The sequence below is a fragment of the Peromyscus californicus genome, unplaced genomic scaffold (genome assembly GCF_007827085.1).
Source record: "Peromyscus californicus insignis strain IS unplaced genomic scaffold, ASM782708v3 Scaffold_9__1_contigs__length_137607984, whole genome shotgun sequence".
NCBI lineage: Eukaryota > Metazoa > Chordata > Mammalia > Rodentia > Cricetidae > Peromyscus > Peromyscus californicus.
In genome coordinates, this window is record NW_026294617.1 from 123,514,763 (window position 1) to 123,534,112 (window position 19,350).

At 44.9% G+C, this 19,350-nt stretch overlaps 1 protein-coding gene across 1 annotated transcript in view; it reads left to right on the forward strand.

Moving 5' to 3' along the window:
• Positions 1-19,350, forward strand: part of Mcoln2 (mucolipin TRP cation channel 2) — a 55,915-nt gene that overhangs the window by 11,165 nt on the left and 25,400 nt on the right. The window contains exons 2-4 of the mRNA XM_052730886.1: positions 5,014-5,173; positions 15,932-16,105; positions 18,320-18,473. Of these exons, the coding sequence (XP_052586846.1) occupies positions 5,014-5,173; positions 15,932-16,105; positions 18,320-18,473 (488 nt within the window). The remainder of the gene's footprint in view (positions 1-5,013; positions 5,174-15,931; positions 16,106-18,319; positions 18,474-19,350) is intronic.

The window sequence follows — 19,350 nt, forward strand, 5'->3', positions numbered from 1 at the left end:
TTTACTTGCATATAGCTCTGTGCACTGTATGTGTGCAGTACCTGCAGAGGCTAGGGGAGGGCATTGGATCCCCTAAGGCTGAAGACAGACAGTAGTTAGCCACCATGTGGGTGCTGGGAATTGAACCCGGGCCCTCTGGAAGAGCAGTCAGTGCTGTTAACCACTGAGCCATCTCTCCAGCCTCAGCAAGGCTCTTTTCTAAGGTGTGTCCAGTCCTCACACACACGCAGTGGTGCATGCTCAGTTTCTGCTGCGTTCTAAGCCATTTTGTTACTTGATTGTCATTGGTCTGGTTCTGTTTAATTAGGTGCTGGGTATACCCTACAAATTACATGTTAGATTCTTGCGTCCCTGAGGCTCATCCAGTGCAAATCCCAGGACACAGCTTGGAATCCCCAGACTCAAGAAACCCAACACTTTGAAGTACCCTAGTCACCTAGGTTTGAGTCCTACTGGCCTGGTTTATGGCTAGCATGTCTGGGGATGAGGTTGCTTTTTCAGTTCTTCTTTCTTTAGAAATATGGTATGGAGTCAGTCTGGTCTTCAGGGTAGCCTTAGGAGTGGTTTCTCAGTCTACTTCCTCAGAGGGAAGTGCTTTGAGGCACGCATCTGCACGAGAGGAGAATCTGCTGCCAGCTCAAGGTGGGATCTGGCCTGAGCTCTGGTTTCTTGGTCCCCTTTCTGGAAACCACACACTCACAAAGTCCCAGAGTGTCTGAGTAGCAGCTGGCAACAACTGTAGACACATGGTGAGATTGCCCCAGGAGCTGTCTACTGTTAGACCCTCGAGTCTGTGCAGTTCTTCCCCATCCACCTTCAAACGCATGGACCTTCTGTAGGGACTTTTTCTCCATCTCTTTCTCTGCACTGGCTGGCTTTGTGTCAACTGGACACAAACTAGGGTCATTAGAGAGGAAGAAGCCTCTGTGACATGAATCTTAAAAGGTCTTTTAATAAAAATCCAGAGCCAGATATTGGGGTGAAGCTGAAAGATCAGAGAAGCAGAGCGAGTCACAGCCAACCTCACCTCGCCAACTCCTCAGCCGATCCTGTTTCCTCAGACTTGTAGCTTCTGAGTCCTCACCTGAAAAGTTCTCAGCTGAGCTGCTTTAGTTCCTGTTTCCTTGCACTTTATATACCTTTCTCCGCCCAGCCTTTTCACTTCCTGGGATTAAAGACTTGTGTACTTCCTGATACTGGGATTAAAGGTGTGTGCCACCACTGCCTGGCTCTGTTTCCAGTGTGGCCTTGAACTCACAGAGATCCAGGTGGCTCTCTGCCTCCTGAGTGGTAAGATTAAGGGTGTGTGCCATCACTGTCTGGCCTCTATGTCTAATCTAGTGGCTGGCTCTGTCCTCCGATCCTCGGGCAAGCTTTATTGGGGTACACAATATATCACAACAAGCCTCAGTTGAGGAAATGCCTTCATGAGATCCAGCTGTAGGGCATTTTCTCAATTAGTGATCAATGGGGGAGGGCCCAGGCCATGGTGGGTGCTGCCATCCCTGGGCTGATGGTCCTAGGTTCTATAAGAAAGCAGGCTGAGGAAGCCAGGAAAAGCAAGCCAGTAAGCAGCTTTACTCCATGGCCTCTGCATCAGCTCCTGCCTCCATGTTCCTGACGTGTTTGAATTCTTGTCTGGACTTCCTTCAGTGGAACAGCAATGTGGAAGTATAAGCTGAATAAACCCTTTCCTCCCCAGTTTGCTTTATGGTCGTGGTGTTTCCTCACAGCAACAGAAACCCTAACTAAGACACACTCCCTCTCATCTTCTTTCTTCACTTTTCTTTTTCCCTCCCTCCCTCCCTCCCTCCCTCCCTCCCTCCTTCCCTCCCTCCCTCCTTCCTTCCCTCTTTCTTTCTCCTTCCTTCATTTCTTACCTCCTTTTTTATTATTATTTCTGGCAGGATGGTTCTTGCTAACCTAGTGTACCAATCTTAGATATGAGATTTTAAAAAAGAAAGAGAAAAAAAATATCAATTTAGAAACAGAAAACCAGGGCCAGTAAGATGGCTGAGTGGGCAAAGGCACTTGCTGTGGAAGACTGGTGACCTTAGTTCAATCCCACAATAAGGCAGAAGGAGAGAACTGCTCCATTGGGTTGTCCTCTGACATCCCAAGCACACCATGCCCTGCCCTACTATGCTTTTCAGCTTCTTTTAAAGTTGTTAGTCGAAGCAGATGACCCAGATTATAGATGTATTGGATGTTGTTTAAGTAGTCTCTATAAGAAGATCTCCAGGAATAACCCTCAGTTCCAAAAGCTTACCAAGAAATCTGTAATTTGAGCAATCTTGACCCCACAGCTCTTACTCATGAAGACACTCCCTGCTCAAATGACCCAAGCCTCCAGGACTTAAGCTTGATCTGAAAGTCTTAAGATAGATAGCTTCAGAAACAGTTGGATTCGGGAACTCTGGTATTGTGAGATACTTGTTTACACTGTGTGAAGATGTATCACTGTGATTGGTTTAATAAAGAGCTGAGTCGTCAATAGCCAAGCAGGAGAGAAGAGGTGGAGCTTCAGGGGAAAGAGAGGAACTCGGGATGAATCTAGGCATGTGTGAGAGACACCAGCAAGACATGGAGCAAGTCAGACATACAAAATGGAGACGAGGTAAAAAGCCAAGTGGCAGAATGTAGATGAATAGAAACAGGTTAATTTTGGTTGTAAGAGCTAGTTGGGAACAAGCCTAAGCTAAAGGCTAAGCTTTCAGAATTCATAGTAAGTCTCCATGTCATTATTTGGGGATGGTGGCCAAAAAGAAAGTCCTTCTACACTCTGGCATCATTATTAAACTTGGTGTCTGTCTCCTCTGACTTCCTGGGAGAGCTCCAGCCTCCAGAAGCACTTCCCTAAGGTGGTAAGCTTCTGCTCACACACTTTCTTCTAGCTCTTCAGGAGAAACTGTGTACTAAGATCTAGGGAGTGACAGGTAAAGCTTTAAATCCTGAAAATGGGCATTTGGAGTGAGATGGGTGGTTATGTGCAAAGGCAGGTGACAAATGCTGTGGGATGTTCTGTATGGCAAATGTGTTGCTGATTGGTCAATAAATAAAACACTGATTGGCCATTGGCTAGGCAGGAAGTGTAGGCGGGACAAGGAGGAGAATAAAGCTGGGAAGTGGAAGGCTGAGTCAGAGAGAGACACTGCCAGCCGCCATGATGACAAACAGCATGTGAAGATGCCGGTAAGCCACGAGCCATGTGGCAAGGTATAGATTAATGGAAATGGATTAATTTAAGCTGTAAGAACAGTTAGCAAGAAGCCTGCCACGGCCACACAGTTTGTAACCAATATAAGTCTCTGTGTTTATTTGGTCAGGTCTGAGAGACTGTGGGACTGGCAGGTGAGAGAGATTTGCCTAGACTGTGGGCCAGGCAGGAAAACTCAAGCTACAAATGGCGCCCAACGTGGGGCAAGAGTTTCCACCTAAAAACTGAGAAAAAAGATTCTAAAACGGACCTAAAAACAGCTTCCTAATTGTCTCTCTCAAATGAGTGGCAGCTGCCGGTTTGAGCTACTGGTGGGTTCTAGTGTGCGCGCTTGACCTGCAGTATGGCAGAATGAGGCCTCTGCAAATGGCACATTAAGCTGCATGGTGGATTTAGACTTTGCTAGTACAAAATAAAAAAAAGGTTTCTGGGCTTCACGCTGCTTGGCTAAAAGCATAGAGACCCACGATAGCTCCCAGACCTGGTGGAAAAACGTGCCACCCGCCATGTTGGGAAGCTGAGGTGGGCGGAGCCAGCAGCCACAGCTGCTGCAGTTTAAGGCAATAGATTCACAATAAGAGATTCAGATGTAATAGTTTACAATGTGTGTAAAATATACATAGGCTTGAAAGAGACAAAGAAGGTGATATATACAGTTATATAAACAAATACATAGTTTAAAAAATAAAGCCTTTAAAGAGACAGTAAAATTAATATAAAAAATAAGCCACGTGAAGATGAGTATCACACAGAGAATCTGGATTGTGTTGTGTTTGGGATTTTTAACTGCAGAAAAACATTTGATCGTAAAAGATGTTGAGTTAAACCAGTATGTATATTTTAAAGATACCTTGACTTCAAAATTTGGATATAAGGATATGTTGCTTTGGAAAGGAGACTCTGCTTTTGTTCCCACAGAAAGCCAGAGGCTATGGATTTGTTCCAGATTAAGATACATCAGGTTTGACCATCCAAGACCCCCTGAAAGGTCTCTGATGACACTATGACCCAGATGATCCAACATCCAGAATGGTTTCAAGGCAACTGGCTCAGACGATACAGCCTCACGGACTATTCCATAATCCTAAAATTTTCTTTGTGTTCCCATAAGATACAGCGCCCCCCTCCAGCAGGAAGTAGTAAGAGATGCTACGCCCAAATTCCCAAATTATATGCAATTTTACTTTGTTAAGGTTAAAACCTTGCTTTTTGAAAAAAAAAAGGGGGGGGGGAAGTGCTGTGGGATGTTCTGTATGGCAAATGTGTTGCTGATTAGTCAATAAATAAAACACTGATTGGCCATTGGCCAGGCAGGAGGTATAGGCGGGACAAGGAGGAGAATAAAGCTGGGAAGTAGAAGGCTGAGTCAGAGAGAGACACTGCCAGCCGCCATCAGGACAAGGAAGATGTAAAGTACCGGTAAGCCACGAGCCATGTGGCAAGGTATAGATTAATGGAAATGGATTAATTTAAGCTGTAAGAACAGTTAACAAGAAGCCTGCCACGGCCATACAGTTTGTAACCAATATAAGTCTCTGTGTTTACTTGGTCAGGTCTGAGAGGCTGTGGGACTGGCAGGTGAGAGAGATTTGCCCAGACTGTGGGCCAGGCAGGAAAACTCAAGCTACAGACAAAAGAGTGGAACCCTCTTTCGGATTTCTAGGGACAAGAGGTTCTCTGGTCTGAGAGTTCTGTGTCTGTGGAACCAGGTGAAGTATGTGAACAGGAGGTGTAGGCCAGGAGTACTGTGAGAAACAGGCTGTTCCGGGGTATTTAAAAACTGTCTTCTGTGGCAGAAGTGCGATGGCATCGCTTGAGTCTGAGGTGAAGGAAGAATGTCTGAGGGAAGACCTGCAGTTCTACTTCATGAGCCCCTGTGAGAAATACCGAGCCAGACGCCAGATCCCATGGAAGCTGGGCTTGCAGATTCTGAAGATAGTCATGGTAACAACACAGGTAACCCACACAATTACTCCTTCCTTCCCCCGAGATCAAATCGTTTCCAAGTGTCCTGTACTTGATGGTTGGTCTGCAAGACTCACACTGAAGTTCATGAAACTAAAATTAAGTCGCCTCCGGAGGGCAGAGGGCGGGCTGAAGTTTCAGTTCAGGTGATCTGGTTTCAGTAGGAGTTCATGAGGCCATCTCTCCACAGGAGCTGTAAAAAAACAGATAAAAGGATCCATGTAGAAAGGAGTTTCTTAATCTTCTCCCCCCTAATGCATGTGAGGTGCACAGGCTGTAAGGGAGTTCTCAGGAATCCTTCTTACTTTATTTAATATGTTTATGAAATTCTTCAGACATAGGAAATGCTCATTTTTTCTTTAACCAGTAGCATTGTGCCCCATGTACAAGCTAACTAGCAGGCACAATCAGAATGTCTGAGCACCACATTTGGACCTTGACTTAAGGTCGTATTGCAGGTAAGTTTATCACCAGAACTGAAATGGCTGTCAGAGTTATCTTCTAGCTCTGTGAAGCTGTGGCATTGACCTCATCTGTGGTGACTTCTCTGTAGTCGACTACATTTGAACACACATGTCTGGAAAAAACAAAGAAAAGAGTGCTGATTGGAGTCTTTAGCTCTACTGTACATAATCTGCTGGTACCATCAATCCAAGTGTATAAGGATGATTTTTCTTAAATATAATATGAAGAGTACAAGGAATGCCTCCCTTTGGAAATGAGAGGGCCTCCGCTGTAAGTATGGTTGCCACTTTACTGAGTTTGTAAAGGGGCCCTCAAGTTGTGTGATGGGCTGTCCCAGCTCATTCAGAAAAGCAAGTCACGGGGCTGGAGAAATGGCTCTGAGGTTAAGAGCACTGGCTTCCAGAGACCTGAGTTCAATTCCCAGCACACACATGGTGACTCCTAACCATCTGTAACTCCAGACCTAGAGGATCTGATATCATCTTCTGGATTCCATAGACACCAGTCATCATGTGGTGTACAGACTTACATTCAGGTGAAACATTCATATACATTAATATAACAAAAGTAATTAAAAAGGAAAGACAAGCAGTCGCTTCAGAAGATGTCGCGTCTGCCTCGACCAGCAAGGAAGACACGACGCCAGGCTCTTCTCCAAGCAGTTTATTCAGGAACCTTGAGACAATCTTCTGACCCCAGGGAAAGCCATCTTCTCACTCTCACTCTCACTCTCACTCTCACTCTCACTCTCACTCTCACTCTCACTCTCACTCTCACTCTCACTCTCACTCTCACTCTGATCTCCTATCTCCTCCAATCTCCCTCGGGAAAGCCAGCCCACGCCCTTTATAGCCACTGGGCAATCAACCCCGTAGTGCCACGTGGCCACGTGGACAATGCCGCTAGGGTCAGACATACGCAAGCAAGCCAGATTAGGTCCAGGTGTGCGGAAGCAAGCCAGATCCTAGCCTTAGCCAAATAAGGAGCACCTGCCATCGGGAAGGCAGAAGCCGGACGCCGCGCCATCTTTGAGGCACGGCCGTGCACGGCTCTCTACAAGAAGAAGCAAGACTAGTCTGCAGGGATGCAGTCAAAAGGACAACACATCTCTTGCTCTTTTCCACCCTTAGTTTTCAGGTTTTAGTTTGGTGACCTATAAATTAGGATCTTATTGTTCCTTAAAAGGCAAAGAATGATTTAGTTAACTATTTGCCAGTTTTCTATCTTGCTTCAACTTTGATGTTTTAATCTAGTACTGTCACTAAAATTGTCACTTCCATAGGCCTGAAAAATCATTGCCATCTTTAACCTAATGTCCTGATACTATTGAATCCATTGACTTTCCTCTTCAAAATGTTACCCACTCAGGCTTTTCCCAGTCTCACTGTTTTCTTTCTGGCTTATCTCTTATCTATGATTTAGATTTGTTTTAATTTTTATCTACGTATTTGTGAGCATACACGCATGAGTGCAGTACCTGCAGAGACCAGAGAGGGCATCAGATCTCCTGGAGCAGGAGTTAAACCCGGTTGTGAGTTGCCCAGTGTGGGCGCTGTGAACCAAATTCTGGCCCTCTGCAAACGCAGGCAGTGCTCCCAGCCATTGAGCCACCTTGCCATCCACGCTTGTCTCCAATTTCAAACAAAAGAAACACCTCATTTGCAGGGCTCTGGGTTGAGACACACTGTAGGCAGCTACCCTGCTGCTGTTAGCTCACAGGCTAACGTTTGCCACTGCCAGACATGAGGAGGCTCTCACAGGTGCTAGCTGGGTTCATCCTTTCTGCACCCCTGTGAAGTGGGCTCAGTTAGAACCCCCCTTTCATGGATGAGGAAACTGGAACAAAAGGGTTAACTGATTTGCTCACAGCCCTTGCATGGGTGCCATGCAGAGCTGGGACTTGAGCCCAGTCACTCTCTGGAGGCTGCGCTCCTGTTCTGATCTGCCATCTTCTTCTGGATGCAGGCTTTTTTATTCTAGGTTTGCAGGTGGGGAGACAGGACCATTCTGCTTCAAAGTCCATCTTGAACAAGTACCTGTCTCTTCAATGCTGTTGTCATATTATTTTTATTTCATCATTTTGCATGTATGAGTGTTTCATTTGTGTGCCACATGCGTGCAGGGTCTAGAAGAAGGCGTCGGATGCGCTGGGGCTGGAGTTGCAGAAGTTGGAAGCTGCCATGTGGTACATATGGGATGGAGCCCTGGTCCTCTGGTAGGGCAGCCAGGGCTCTTAGCCACTGAACTGCAACTCCAGCCCAGTCGTACTGCTTTTTCTTAGAGAAGCTTCCACTTCACTCTTCTCCTGCTCAGGAATTCTGCTGTGTGTGAGTGTACATGGATGTCAGAGGGCAGTCTTGAATGTCATTCCTCAGGGGTCTGAGACAGGGTCTCTTATAGGCCTGGGGCTTTAGCAAGCTTGCTAGGGTAGCTGGCCATTAAGCCAGGGGAATTTCCCTGTTTCTTCCATCTTGCTATCACAGGGATTCCATACACATCCTGCTATGCCCAGCATTTTACATAGGTTCTGGGGACTGAACCAAGACCACCATACTTGAAAGGCAAACATTTTACAGGCCACTGCTCAGGAACTTCTGAAAAACACTTCTTTTCCCAGAAGACACCTGTGAATTTACAGCCCAGAATTCACAGATTCCCAAAGCCTTCTTCACCCTCTGTCCAGTGAGGTTTCATCTTCTGCTTCCGGTCCAGCCAGACCAATCTGATGTTTCTTGCGTATGTGAGTACTTCCCTGCCCACAGTGGTTCTGTCCCTCTTCACTTCTCGGGTGTGACTTGAAGACCCATTTCCCCCTGTCTAATGCCAGCCTCTGTAACATCCCTCCCCCCTGTCTAATGTCAGCCTCTGTAACGTCCCTCCCCCCTGTCTAATGCCAGCCTCTGTAACATCCCTCACTACGCTCTGTTGTCTGCATCACTTACTTTTCTTTTAATAATAAACTAATTCTGGGAACTAATAACTTACTTTTTGTGTGGATTTCTGTTTCTCCACTAATATAATCTTACAAATTACAATCTGTTCTGTCACAGTCTTATTCCTGTGTGGCCTCATTCTATCTAGTTGTAGATGGCCTGGTCACTTACATCAAATCCCACCTTTCCTTCCTCCTCACCCCCTATCTCTTCCCAATCCACTGAGTCTGAAGAGACAAGAGGCATGTAGTTGGGGTTTCAGAATAGGAAACTTTTTAGAAAGAAGGAAAGAGAGATGAAGCTAACTCTGTGTTCTGTAACGATTTATGACCTCAGGGAAGGTGTCTGCATTCTTTCCTGAGTTCTGATCTTTCCATCCCACGTCCCTTATACCAATCAGAGTGTCATCTTGCTTTCACTGGGTACAGTATGTTTTCTCCACAGATTTCATAATGAAGCCTTTGATCCCCAAGCTTTGCCAGACTACATTCAATGAGTATTTGTGTGTGTGTGTGTGTGTGTGTGTGTGTGTGTGTGTGTGTGTGTGTGTGGTATGTGGTGTGTGTGTATGTGTGGTGTGTGTGTGGTATGTGGTGTGTGTGTATGTGTGGTGTGTGTGTGGTATGTGGTGTGTGTGTATGTGTGGTGTGTGTGTGGGGGGAGGTGTGTGTGATGTGTGTGCGTGGTGTGTGTGTTTGTGTGTGGTGTATGTGGTGTGTATGTGTGTGGTGTGTGATGTGTGTGTGTGTGTGGTGTATGTGTGTGTGGTTTGTGTGTGTGTGTGGTGTGTGGTGTGTGTGATGTGTGTGCGTGTGTTTGTGTGTGGTGTATGTGTGTGGTTTGTGCGGTGTGTGGTGTGCGGTGTGTGGTGTGTGTGGTATGTGTGTGGTGTGTGTGTGATGTGTATGTGTGGTATGTGTGTGTGTGTGTGTGTGTGTGTGTGTGTGTGTTTTGTGTGTCTTATCCACAGCAAACCTTGACATCTAGTTTGTAGATGTAATTCTGAACGGTCTTATTAAATAAGAAACACAGAGCCAAATGCAGAGTTAAAAGCCCAAGAGGTCAGAGCAGTAGTGAAGAGCTGAGACTAAAACCACCGTTCTACCTCTGGCTGCCACTGCTGTCCTTCCCCTGAGAAAGAGACCCACTTCCTGTGTGTCTTTTTATTGACTTTCTGTTCTGCCTTCTCGTTGGTTGTAAACCCAACCACATGACCTCCTCGTCACTGCCTGTCTATACAGACCTCCAGGTCTCTATGGTTGGTATTGAGATTAAAGGAGTGTGTCTCCATGCTGGTGGTGTGTAGCAGAAATCTTAGAAGGTCTTATTAATAAAATCAAACCTGTGCCAGGTATTGGGGTGAACTGGAAGATCAGAGAACCAGAACAAGCCACAGCTAACCTCACCTGGCCAACTTCTCAGCTGATCTTGTTTCCTCAGACTGGAAACCTCTGTGTCCTCATTCCAATGGCTCTCAGCTGAACTGCTGCTCGAAATCCTGAACGCTTAACCAGGAAAATGCTTAACCAGCCAAAATGCTTCTAGTTTCTGGTCTTCATGCCTTATATATCTTTCTGTTTTTGCCATCACTTCCTGGGATTAAAGGCTCACTTCTTGGGATTAAAGGCGTGTGTCACCATGCCTGGCTGTTTCCAATGTGGCCTTGAACTCACAGAGATCCAGAGGGATTTCTACCTCTGAAATGCTAGGAATAAAGGTGTGAGTGCCACCATTTTCTAGCCTTTGTATCTAGTGGCTGTTCTGTCTCGGACCCCAGATAAGTTTATTAGGGTGTACAATATTTTGGGGAATACAATACCACCACAGTGGTGTCCTTGAACACACAGAGATCTGCCTGTCATGTGATTGGGATTAAGGGCATGTACTACCACTGCCAGACTTCTGCTAAATGGCTTATTATTAGCTCTGACCTCCAGGCACTTTTATTTATTAACATACAAATAAAATCACATTTCAGCACAAATAAAATATCACCATACTAGTTAGTGGGATGGGATGCAGTTTCTTGCTACTACTTACTTTTTGAAAATAGAGTCATTTAGTCGACACCATTCTCTCTTGCTCCTGCTGCACAGACAGGGTTGGTTCTGTCAAGGCCAGAGACTATGCCATTTCCCTCTCCTGATCATCTTTCCTAAGAGTTTTGGCGATTTTAGCCCTTGCCTGATGACGCTGGACTGCGCATAGAGATGTTGGTTTGTTCTAGGAACAAGAGAATTGGGAAATGTCCCTGTCCTTCATCCCATGCAGAGGAGGTTCCAGGCAGAGATCACAGTGCCACTGTCTCTTCATCTCAGAATCGTGTGGATGGCTCTAAGTTTAACTAAGGCAGTGGCTTTAAATATCAGCACATTGTATCCCTCATTCTTGCCAGCTTGTCAGTTCCTGCTCAAACACTCTGTGTTCCTTCAACTTCACTTTGAGGGGGGCCTAACACCCCTGTGTTAGGGTCAGGTGGCAATGTTTGCCCTAAGAGTGTGACAGCGTGGTTGAGAGGACAAACAGGCCTTAGTGTTGGGCAGAACAGTGTTCAGACCCTTGGACACTTTCCAGATGTTCTTGCCTGAGTATGTGGCTGACTTCAGGTTGTACACATGTACAATACGTGCTACCTTCATCGCTGGACTCCACTGATGTGACAGCTGGGTACCATTCCCTTTCTGATTCAGTGGTGCTATGAAAACAAGCAAACAATCAAACAGAGCCTCTTCTGTAGCTAGAGTTTTCCTGCCTGGCCCACAGTCAGGACAAATCTGTCACCTGCCAGTCCCACAGCCGCTCAGACCCAACCAAGTAAACACAGAGACTTATATTGGTTACAAACTGTATGGCCGTGGCAGGCTTCTTGCTAACTGTTCTTATATCTTAAATTAATCCATTTCTATAAATCTATACCTTGCCACATGGCTCGTGGCTTACTGGCATCTTCACATGCTGCTTGTCATGGCGGAGGCTGGCAGCCTCTCCCTCACTCAGCCTTCCACTTCCCAGAATTCTCCTCTCTGTTAGTCCCACCTATACTTCCTGCCTGGCCACTGGCCAATCAGTGTTTTATTTGTACAGAAAGATATCCACAGCACTCTTCCTCACAGAGTCTAGTTTAATGGGGGAATTATATGAAGAGCCATTACACAATTTTTTAATCACAATGCTTGATATTCTGTGATGAGTTATTATTCAGCGCCATGTACAGCCTCACTCTCAGTCTATCCCAGCTTGAGATGATGGAAGGAGTTTCATTCAAGGGGCTACTGCCCAGGCTGTCGGGAGGTGGCTGGCCTCTTCTAAGTCTTTCAAACAGTCTTGTGTGTTGCTTCTCTAGTTTATTTTCTTAGCTTTCAAAAAACCAGCTGACCGTTACTGACATGCCTTGCAGGAGACATCGGTATTGACAGACGTCACTTATCTGGAGAACTTGGCTTGAGGTTGCTTGATTTTCAGCACAGTTGGAACAGACGTGGTATCTTAACTGATGTTTTTTCTTAGAATAGCTGTGTTTCTAGTAATTGCTTAATCATTGGTATTTGAGGAATGTGACATGATGACATTAAAGAGATTAAAGAGTGCCACCTGTATACATTCTCAAGCAATGGTTGCTTTTATAATTCTGAAAAGCTAGCACAAAGTCCATTTTCAGTAGAAAGACATTGTTTGTGGGACATAATAAAGAGCTTTGGAGATAAGCTAGGCTTCCATTCCAGAGAGGTGGCTGGGGGCCATTTCCTGAAGGCTAATCCAGTTAATATCAATGTAAAGTGTAGCCTGGTGATAACAAGGGCTGGTTTTAGTGGGACAAGATCATGCACATGGAGCTGCTAGTACGAGGGCTGGCCTATGGCTGTAGCAGGAACCTTTAAAGGTCTTATTAATAAAGACAAACCTGAAGCCAGGTACTGGGGTGAACGCTGGAAGATCAGAGAGACAGAACCTGCCACATCCAACCTCACCTCAACAACTTTTCAGCCAATCCTGTTTTCTCAAACTGGAAGCCTCTGAGTCCTCATCTGGAATGAATCTCAGCTGAACTGCTGCTAAAAGCCTAAAAGCTTAACCAGGCTCTAGTTCCTGGTCCTCACACCTTACATACTTTTCTGCTTCCTGCCATCACTTCCTGGGATTAAAGGCGTGTGTCACCATGCCTGGCTGTTTCCAGTGTGGCTTTGAACTCACAGAGATCTGGATGGATCTCTGCCTCTGGAATGCTAGGATTAAAGGCATGAGTGCTACCATTTTCTGGCCTCTATGTTTATCTAGTGGCTGTTCTGTTCTCTGACCCCAGATAAGTTTATTAGGGTGCACAATATTTTGGGGAACACAATATCACCACATATGGCAGTTGTTGAAAACATGGTGACAATTGTCTTTAATTATTCAGTCTTTAAAAACAAGCAAAATACATTCCCATATTCAGCACTAATTGGATTCAGTGTGTTCAAAAAGGGGACAGAGTATTAGCTGGAAACATGACCCAGAGTGAAGCACCTGTGTTTAACTAATGACCAGGGTTCAGATTCCAAGTACCCATGTAAAGGCAGATAGGCAGAGTGGCCTGTGAGCCCTCTGCTGTGGGAAGTAGAGCAAGGGTTCCTCAGATCAAGCTGGCTAGCTAGACAAACTAAACTGGTAAGCTCTGGGTTCAAGTGAGAGATGCTACCCCAATATGTAAGGTGGAGAATGATCAAGGAAGACTCCCCATGTCAACCTCCAGGTCTCCACACACATGTGAACATGTATACGAACATGTGCACCCATGAAGACATACTAAAAACCCAACCAGACAAAGTACAAAAACTAAGACTAAACCCCTGGGAAGTCCTTATGCCAGTTTCAATTGTCCCAATGGCTGAGCTGTTTGATTTGTGCATCGTTGTGTATATACGGCATCCCGAGTCACACAGGGTATTACAGAACTGTCAGGGTCACCCAGTCCACTTTCCTGAGCTCATAGGTGAGAAGCAGGTCAAGGCTCCATGACGATTTCGTTGGGTGAGCACTCAGAGAAACATTCTAGAGTCTTGATTTATAAGACAGCTTAGGGAAGTGGGAAGGGTGTGCAAGCTAAGCTGGCTGTAGTCTGACTACCACAATGGCCTGTGTGTGTGTGTGGGGGGGTGGAGCTTTGAGAGTGTGCTGTGTGTGACAGAGTGGGGATGAAGGCATGCATTGCAGGTGTGCGTGCGTGTGTGTGTGTGTGTGTGTGTGTGTAGCTTTGAATGAGAGTGTGCTGTGTGTGACAGAGTGCATGGATGAAGGCATGCATTGCAGGTGTGTGTGTGTGTGTATGTGTGTGTGTGTGTGTGTGTATGTGTGTGTATGTGTGTGTGTATGTGTGTGTGTATGTGTGTGTGTATGTGTGTGTGTATGTGTGTGTGTATGTGTGTGTGTGTATGTGTGTGTGTATGTGTGTGTGTGTGTGTGTAGCTTTGAATGAGAGTGTGCTATGTGTGACAGAGTGCAGGGCTGAAGGCATGCATTGCAGGCGTGTGCACATATGCACAGTGTGTGTGGAGGGGATCATGCCTGTGTGATAGGGTGTGCATAGGCATAACATTATGTGCAGCTTCCTGGCTTCTTATAAACCTTTGGTGTTAGCTGTGTGTCCTGTGTGTGGAGTGTAAGAAGAAACTTTTGCTCTCAATGAAGAGAGACTCTGAGTAGTTAACTGTATGTCACTAAATAGATGATTGGGGAGGGGGATGTTGAGACAGGGTCTCATTATATAACCTGGCTGGCCTTGAACTCGTGGCAACCCTTCTTCCTCTGCTTCCCGAATGTTGGTATTGCAGGCATGGTCGCTATGCCCACCAGAAAGTGATTTCTAAGGGAGCAGACATCCCAAAGGACAGAAAACATCCGGTAGCAAAGTCCTGGGTGTGGTGTCATCTGTCTTTTCTGAGTCATGTGTTCTTCCCTGCTTGATGAGACAGAGAAGCATATGACCGTTCTGTCTCTCAAAAGACACTTCTGTCAGGTTAAGGAACCTCAGAAGAAGTCTTAGGAGGGACAGAGGGGGAGAAGCCTTAATGCTTCTTCAGCTCAAGGTCCTTACGTGTCCCAGCATCCTTTGAGATGTTTTCTAAGTCTTAGCACAGCCTTATACTAAGGGTTGCTGATGTGGTGCGATAAGGTGATTGTCTTGCAGGATTTGTGTTTTTAACATTGATGTTCTCAATGTGTAAACTAAGGAATGGATTTTTCTTCAGATACTGAGTATTGTGGAATATTATTTTAGCTGTGTAAATGTGTGTTACATTTGTTTTTTCTGCTTTTGTAACGATGCATTACATTTGTTTGATTAATGTGGAGCCAAGTGGCTGAGTCAGCAACTTGCTGACAGGAAGTGGTAAGGAGGAATTAAGTGTAGTGAGGGTTCTTTAGTGGGGGCTGAGCAGAAGGACGGCCCTTTTTTGGAGGGAGACACAAGCTAGGAGAGAAGGTTATCTACTTGCTATTCAGCCTCTCTGAGCTAGCAGAATTTCACCTCAAACTTTGAATCCCGAGTTCTATAGAAGGATAGAGATCTAGATAAAGGTCCCTTTAGTGTCTGTGATAGCCAGTGCCTGAGGGAATGGAATTCCTGCCTGGCTGCAGCCTGTGCAGCCAAACCGCTGCTGGTAGCTGCAGAGTTGCAGTTGCTGATTGGGACAACAGTTGCTTAAGGTGCAGCCACTGTATTGAATGCAAAACATTTGGTGCCCAAAGTGGGGCACCAAAATGTAGGGTTTTTTTTCTTTTTTTTTAACTCTTGGGGGCCCGCCACCCAGCTCCCTAATAAATACACGGAGACTTACTTTTACTTGTGAATGCCCTGTCTTTGCTTGGCTTGTTTCTAGCCGGCTTTTCTAACTTAAATTATTCCATTTCTCTTTATACTTTTCTCTTAGCTTTTTACCTTTCTTTATTCTATATATCTCTCTTTCTTACTCTGTGGCTGGCTGTGTGGTTGGGTGGCTGACCCCTGGTGTTCTCCTCTCTCTCTTCTCTCACTCCTCATTCTTCCTTTGAGCCTAGATTTCTCCTTCTATTTATTCTCTCTGCCTAGCAGCCCCAGCTATCCTTCTCCTGCCTAGCAATTGGCTGTTCAGCTCTTTATTAGACCTATCAGGTGTTTTAGACAGAGTAACACAGCTTTACAGAGTTAAACAAATGCAACATAAAAGAATGCAACACATCTTTGCATCATTAAACAAGTATTCCACAGCATAAACGAGTGTAACACATCTTAAACTAATATTCCACAACAGCTTAGAGGTGAAAATTGATAAGAATCAGAAGCCATTTTCTTTCCCTGGTAAATGGTAAAAGCCACATTCCTGTGTTTTCTTTGTAGCTTGTTCGGTTTGGCTTAGGTAACCAGTTGGTGGTGGCTTTCAAAGAAGATAACACTGTTGCTTTTAAGCACCTGTTTTTGAAAGGATTTTCTGGAAGTGATGAAGATGACTACAGCTGTAGCATATACACTCAAGAGGACGTCTATGAGAGTATCTATTTTGCTATAAAGCAGGCAAGTGTTTTAAATGACCTACTTTTAAAGACTATATTGATACATGGCTGTGTTGTCTTAGCAAACTAACAAATATTATTATCTCATGTAAATTTTGCATGGCTTGCCAAGATCTTTACTACTACTTCAGATGCTAATAATAGAACTTACCCATTTAATTTTTTTCTCTAGGTTTTAATCTTTTTAGTTTATTGATTCAGAACCACTATTTTGGGGAGATTATCCCGGAACAAAGAGTTAAGAGATTATAAAATCAGGTTTGGTGCAGGTTTGAAACCCAATCTGAGAGTGTATAGTGGTCTCAAATTTGATGTGATAGCATTAATATTCTTAGATAACTATTAAGAATATGGGATATGATACAATGTGAGATTGGTAGGTCTGAAGAAAGCATTTAGGGGTAGTGTTTTGTTTTTGTTTTTTCCCTTTCATTAATTCAATAAATATTTGAGTCCTTGGTATTTGGCAAGTACTACACACTGATGCTGTAGCAGTGAATAGAACAGATAAAATTGTGGCTAGAGTTTTCCTGCCTGGCCCACAGTCAGGACAAATCTGTCACCTGCCAGTCCCACAGCCACTCAGACCCAACCAAGTAAACACAGAGACTTATATTGCTTACAAACTGTATGGCCATGGCAGGCTTCTTGCTAACTGTTCTTATATCTTAAATTAATCCATTTCTATAAATCTATACCTTGCCACGTGGCTCGTGGCTTACCGGCATCTTCACATGCTGCTTGTCATGGCGGCGACTGGCAGTGTCTCCCTCCGCCTTCCTGTTCTCTCAATTCTCCTCTCTGTTAGTCCCACCTATACTTCCTGCCTGGCCATTGGCCAATCAGTGTTTTATTTATTGACCAATCAGAGCACATACAGACCATCCCACAGTGTAAAATCCTGGCCTTTTCTAGAAGGCAGAGCTAGACAAATGAAGAGAAATGAAATATATAGTATCAAAGGCTGGCTCCTTAGTGGCAAAGTACCCAAAACATGCTACTAAGCACAGCTGAGTTTCTTGCTGGCAGCGATAAGGAAGAAATTCCTTTGACCATTCTCAGTGGTGCCTTGGGTGGGGTGGGAGTCCTTTTATGTGGAGGGATCTTGATTAAAATTGGGTGAAGACCCTGTTGCAATTGTTTAACAATTGGTGGACACAGCATGTGAAGGCAGGGGAGAAGTCACAGGGTCTTGGAACTGTAAGACTAAATTTTTAATTGTTAGCCAAGTTAATAAGGTTTTATTTTGTTTATTTTTAGACAGGATCTCACTATGTATCCCTGGCTGGCCTGGAACTTGCTACATAGACCATGCTGGCCTCAAACTCATAGAGATGCACTTTTGCCTCCTGAGTGCTGGGATTAAAGGCCTCCGTGCTCAGCTTTTTAAAAAGAATATTCTTGAAATAATTAGTAGTTGTTTGCAACATTCCTGTAACATTGTAGATATTCCATAGTGAAGTCATAGCAATGAAGTTGTTGGCTAGTGAAGCCCTCTTAGTGAAGGCAGGCAATCGCAGGATTGTGCTAATGTAAGTGTTAGCTGTGTTAGTGGAAGCTCTGACATGGATTGGTTCAGGTCCCCAGTGAAGCAATGAGAGAGATGGGGAATTTGGGTATGAGATGGATGTTGCAGTTTTCTGCAGTTTTGAATTTTTACTTATTTTTATTATTTTGACTAACATATAATTGTGTTATAATGATGAGGTACAAAGTGAGGTTTGGGTATCTGTTTGCAATTTTCATTAGCTGAGTGAATGAATACCTCGTTGTAGTGGTGATATTTGATCAAGCAGTGAACTGAGCAGATAGAGACGGAGTTCCAGGAGAGGGAACTAAAAGATCAGAGGCAGAAGAACGTCTGTCAAGCTCTGGCAAAGGCCTGGAGGCCAGTGGGCTTTACAGGGTAGAGCCAAGGGACCTCAGTATGAGATAAAGTCTGAGAGATGCGTAAGACTTGGTTTTGGCTGGGAGGAAGTTGGGAGTGTTCACCAGGATATGGCTTTGGTGTAGAGTTCGATGAGGTGGGGTGTCCCTGTTCAGCTGAAGAAAATGACTTTGTGCTGTGTCGAACTGGACACTGCTCCCCCCAAAAGCATTGTATAAGTAATAAAATCTGCTAAAACTGCATTCCATATGGCATGGCTTGTGGTTTTTAAGAACTTGTGTGTCTATTTAACTATAATTTCACTGTTGTTTTTTTTTTTTTTTTTAGTATCATCATCTAAAGAACATTTCCCTGGCAACCCTTGGTTATGGAGAAAATGAAGACAACAGAACTGGCTTGAAATTCTGTAAGCAGCATTACAAGACAGGAGCCATGTTTTCTTCGAACGAGACCCTGAATATTGACAGTGACATTGAGACAGGTAACAGCAGTGACCATTTCCTCGTGTGACTGTGTCCTTTTCTGTGATGAGCAAAATGGCTCCCATGTGCTAACACCTCAGTGGAGCCCGGGGGAGCCCGGGGGAGCCCGGTGGAGCCCAGTGGAGCTCTGTGGAGCCCGGTGGAGCAGGCTGTCTCTGGCACAGGCTGTCACTTTCACGGTTGCCTCCAAAGGCTTTGACTCAGGAAACCACGTTTCTGGAATGGGAAGGGAGCACTGTTTTGGTCTATCTCTTTGATACATCTTAAAATTCTGAAGTATGTGCTCTTAACCACTTACCCTTCTGCTTCCACTTCCCAAGTGTTGGGACCAGGGGTGTGCACCACCATACCTGCTCTATTGTTTATAAAATATGCAGTGTTCTTCAAAGGTGAATTGAGGTTAAGGATTATTATTCCTTCTCTTGGGCGATCATTTAACAAAATCTTCTTACCTAACCGTGCAGTCACTTTGTGCCATTCTGTTAAGAATGTAAAAGAATGTGTGAGCATACAGTGTGTGCTTTAAGACTTTGGAGGTTTTGCTATTCAGTCAACAGACCCAAGGTACGCACCATTTGTTTCCTGTCATAGGATTGCCAAAGCTAACCCGTTTTAAGTACCTGACAGTTCAGGAGGAGGGATCCTGGTAGCAGGGTGGGCTTTAGTTAAATGATGACATCTCACAGCCCATTTAGCCATATTAATAAGATCAGGTTATTCTGATCTTGAGGTATTTTGGTAACACAGGAGGACCCCACCCCCAGGGTAGGGATTTTACCTGTTTCCCTGAGTTGACCGTTCCATATGTGAGCAAATGTGCACTAGCCTCTGGATCCTGAAAGAAGTCAGTGGCTCACACTGGCCCATGCAGTGTCT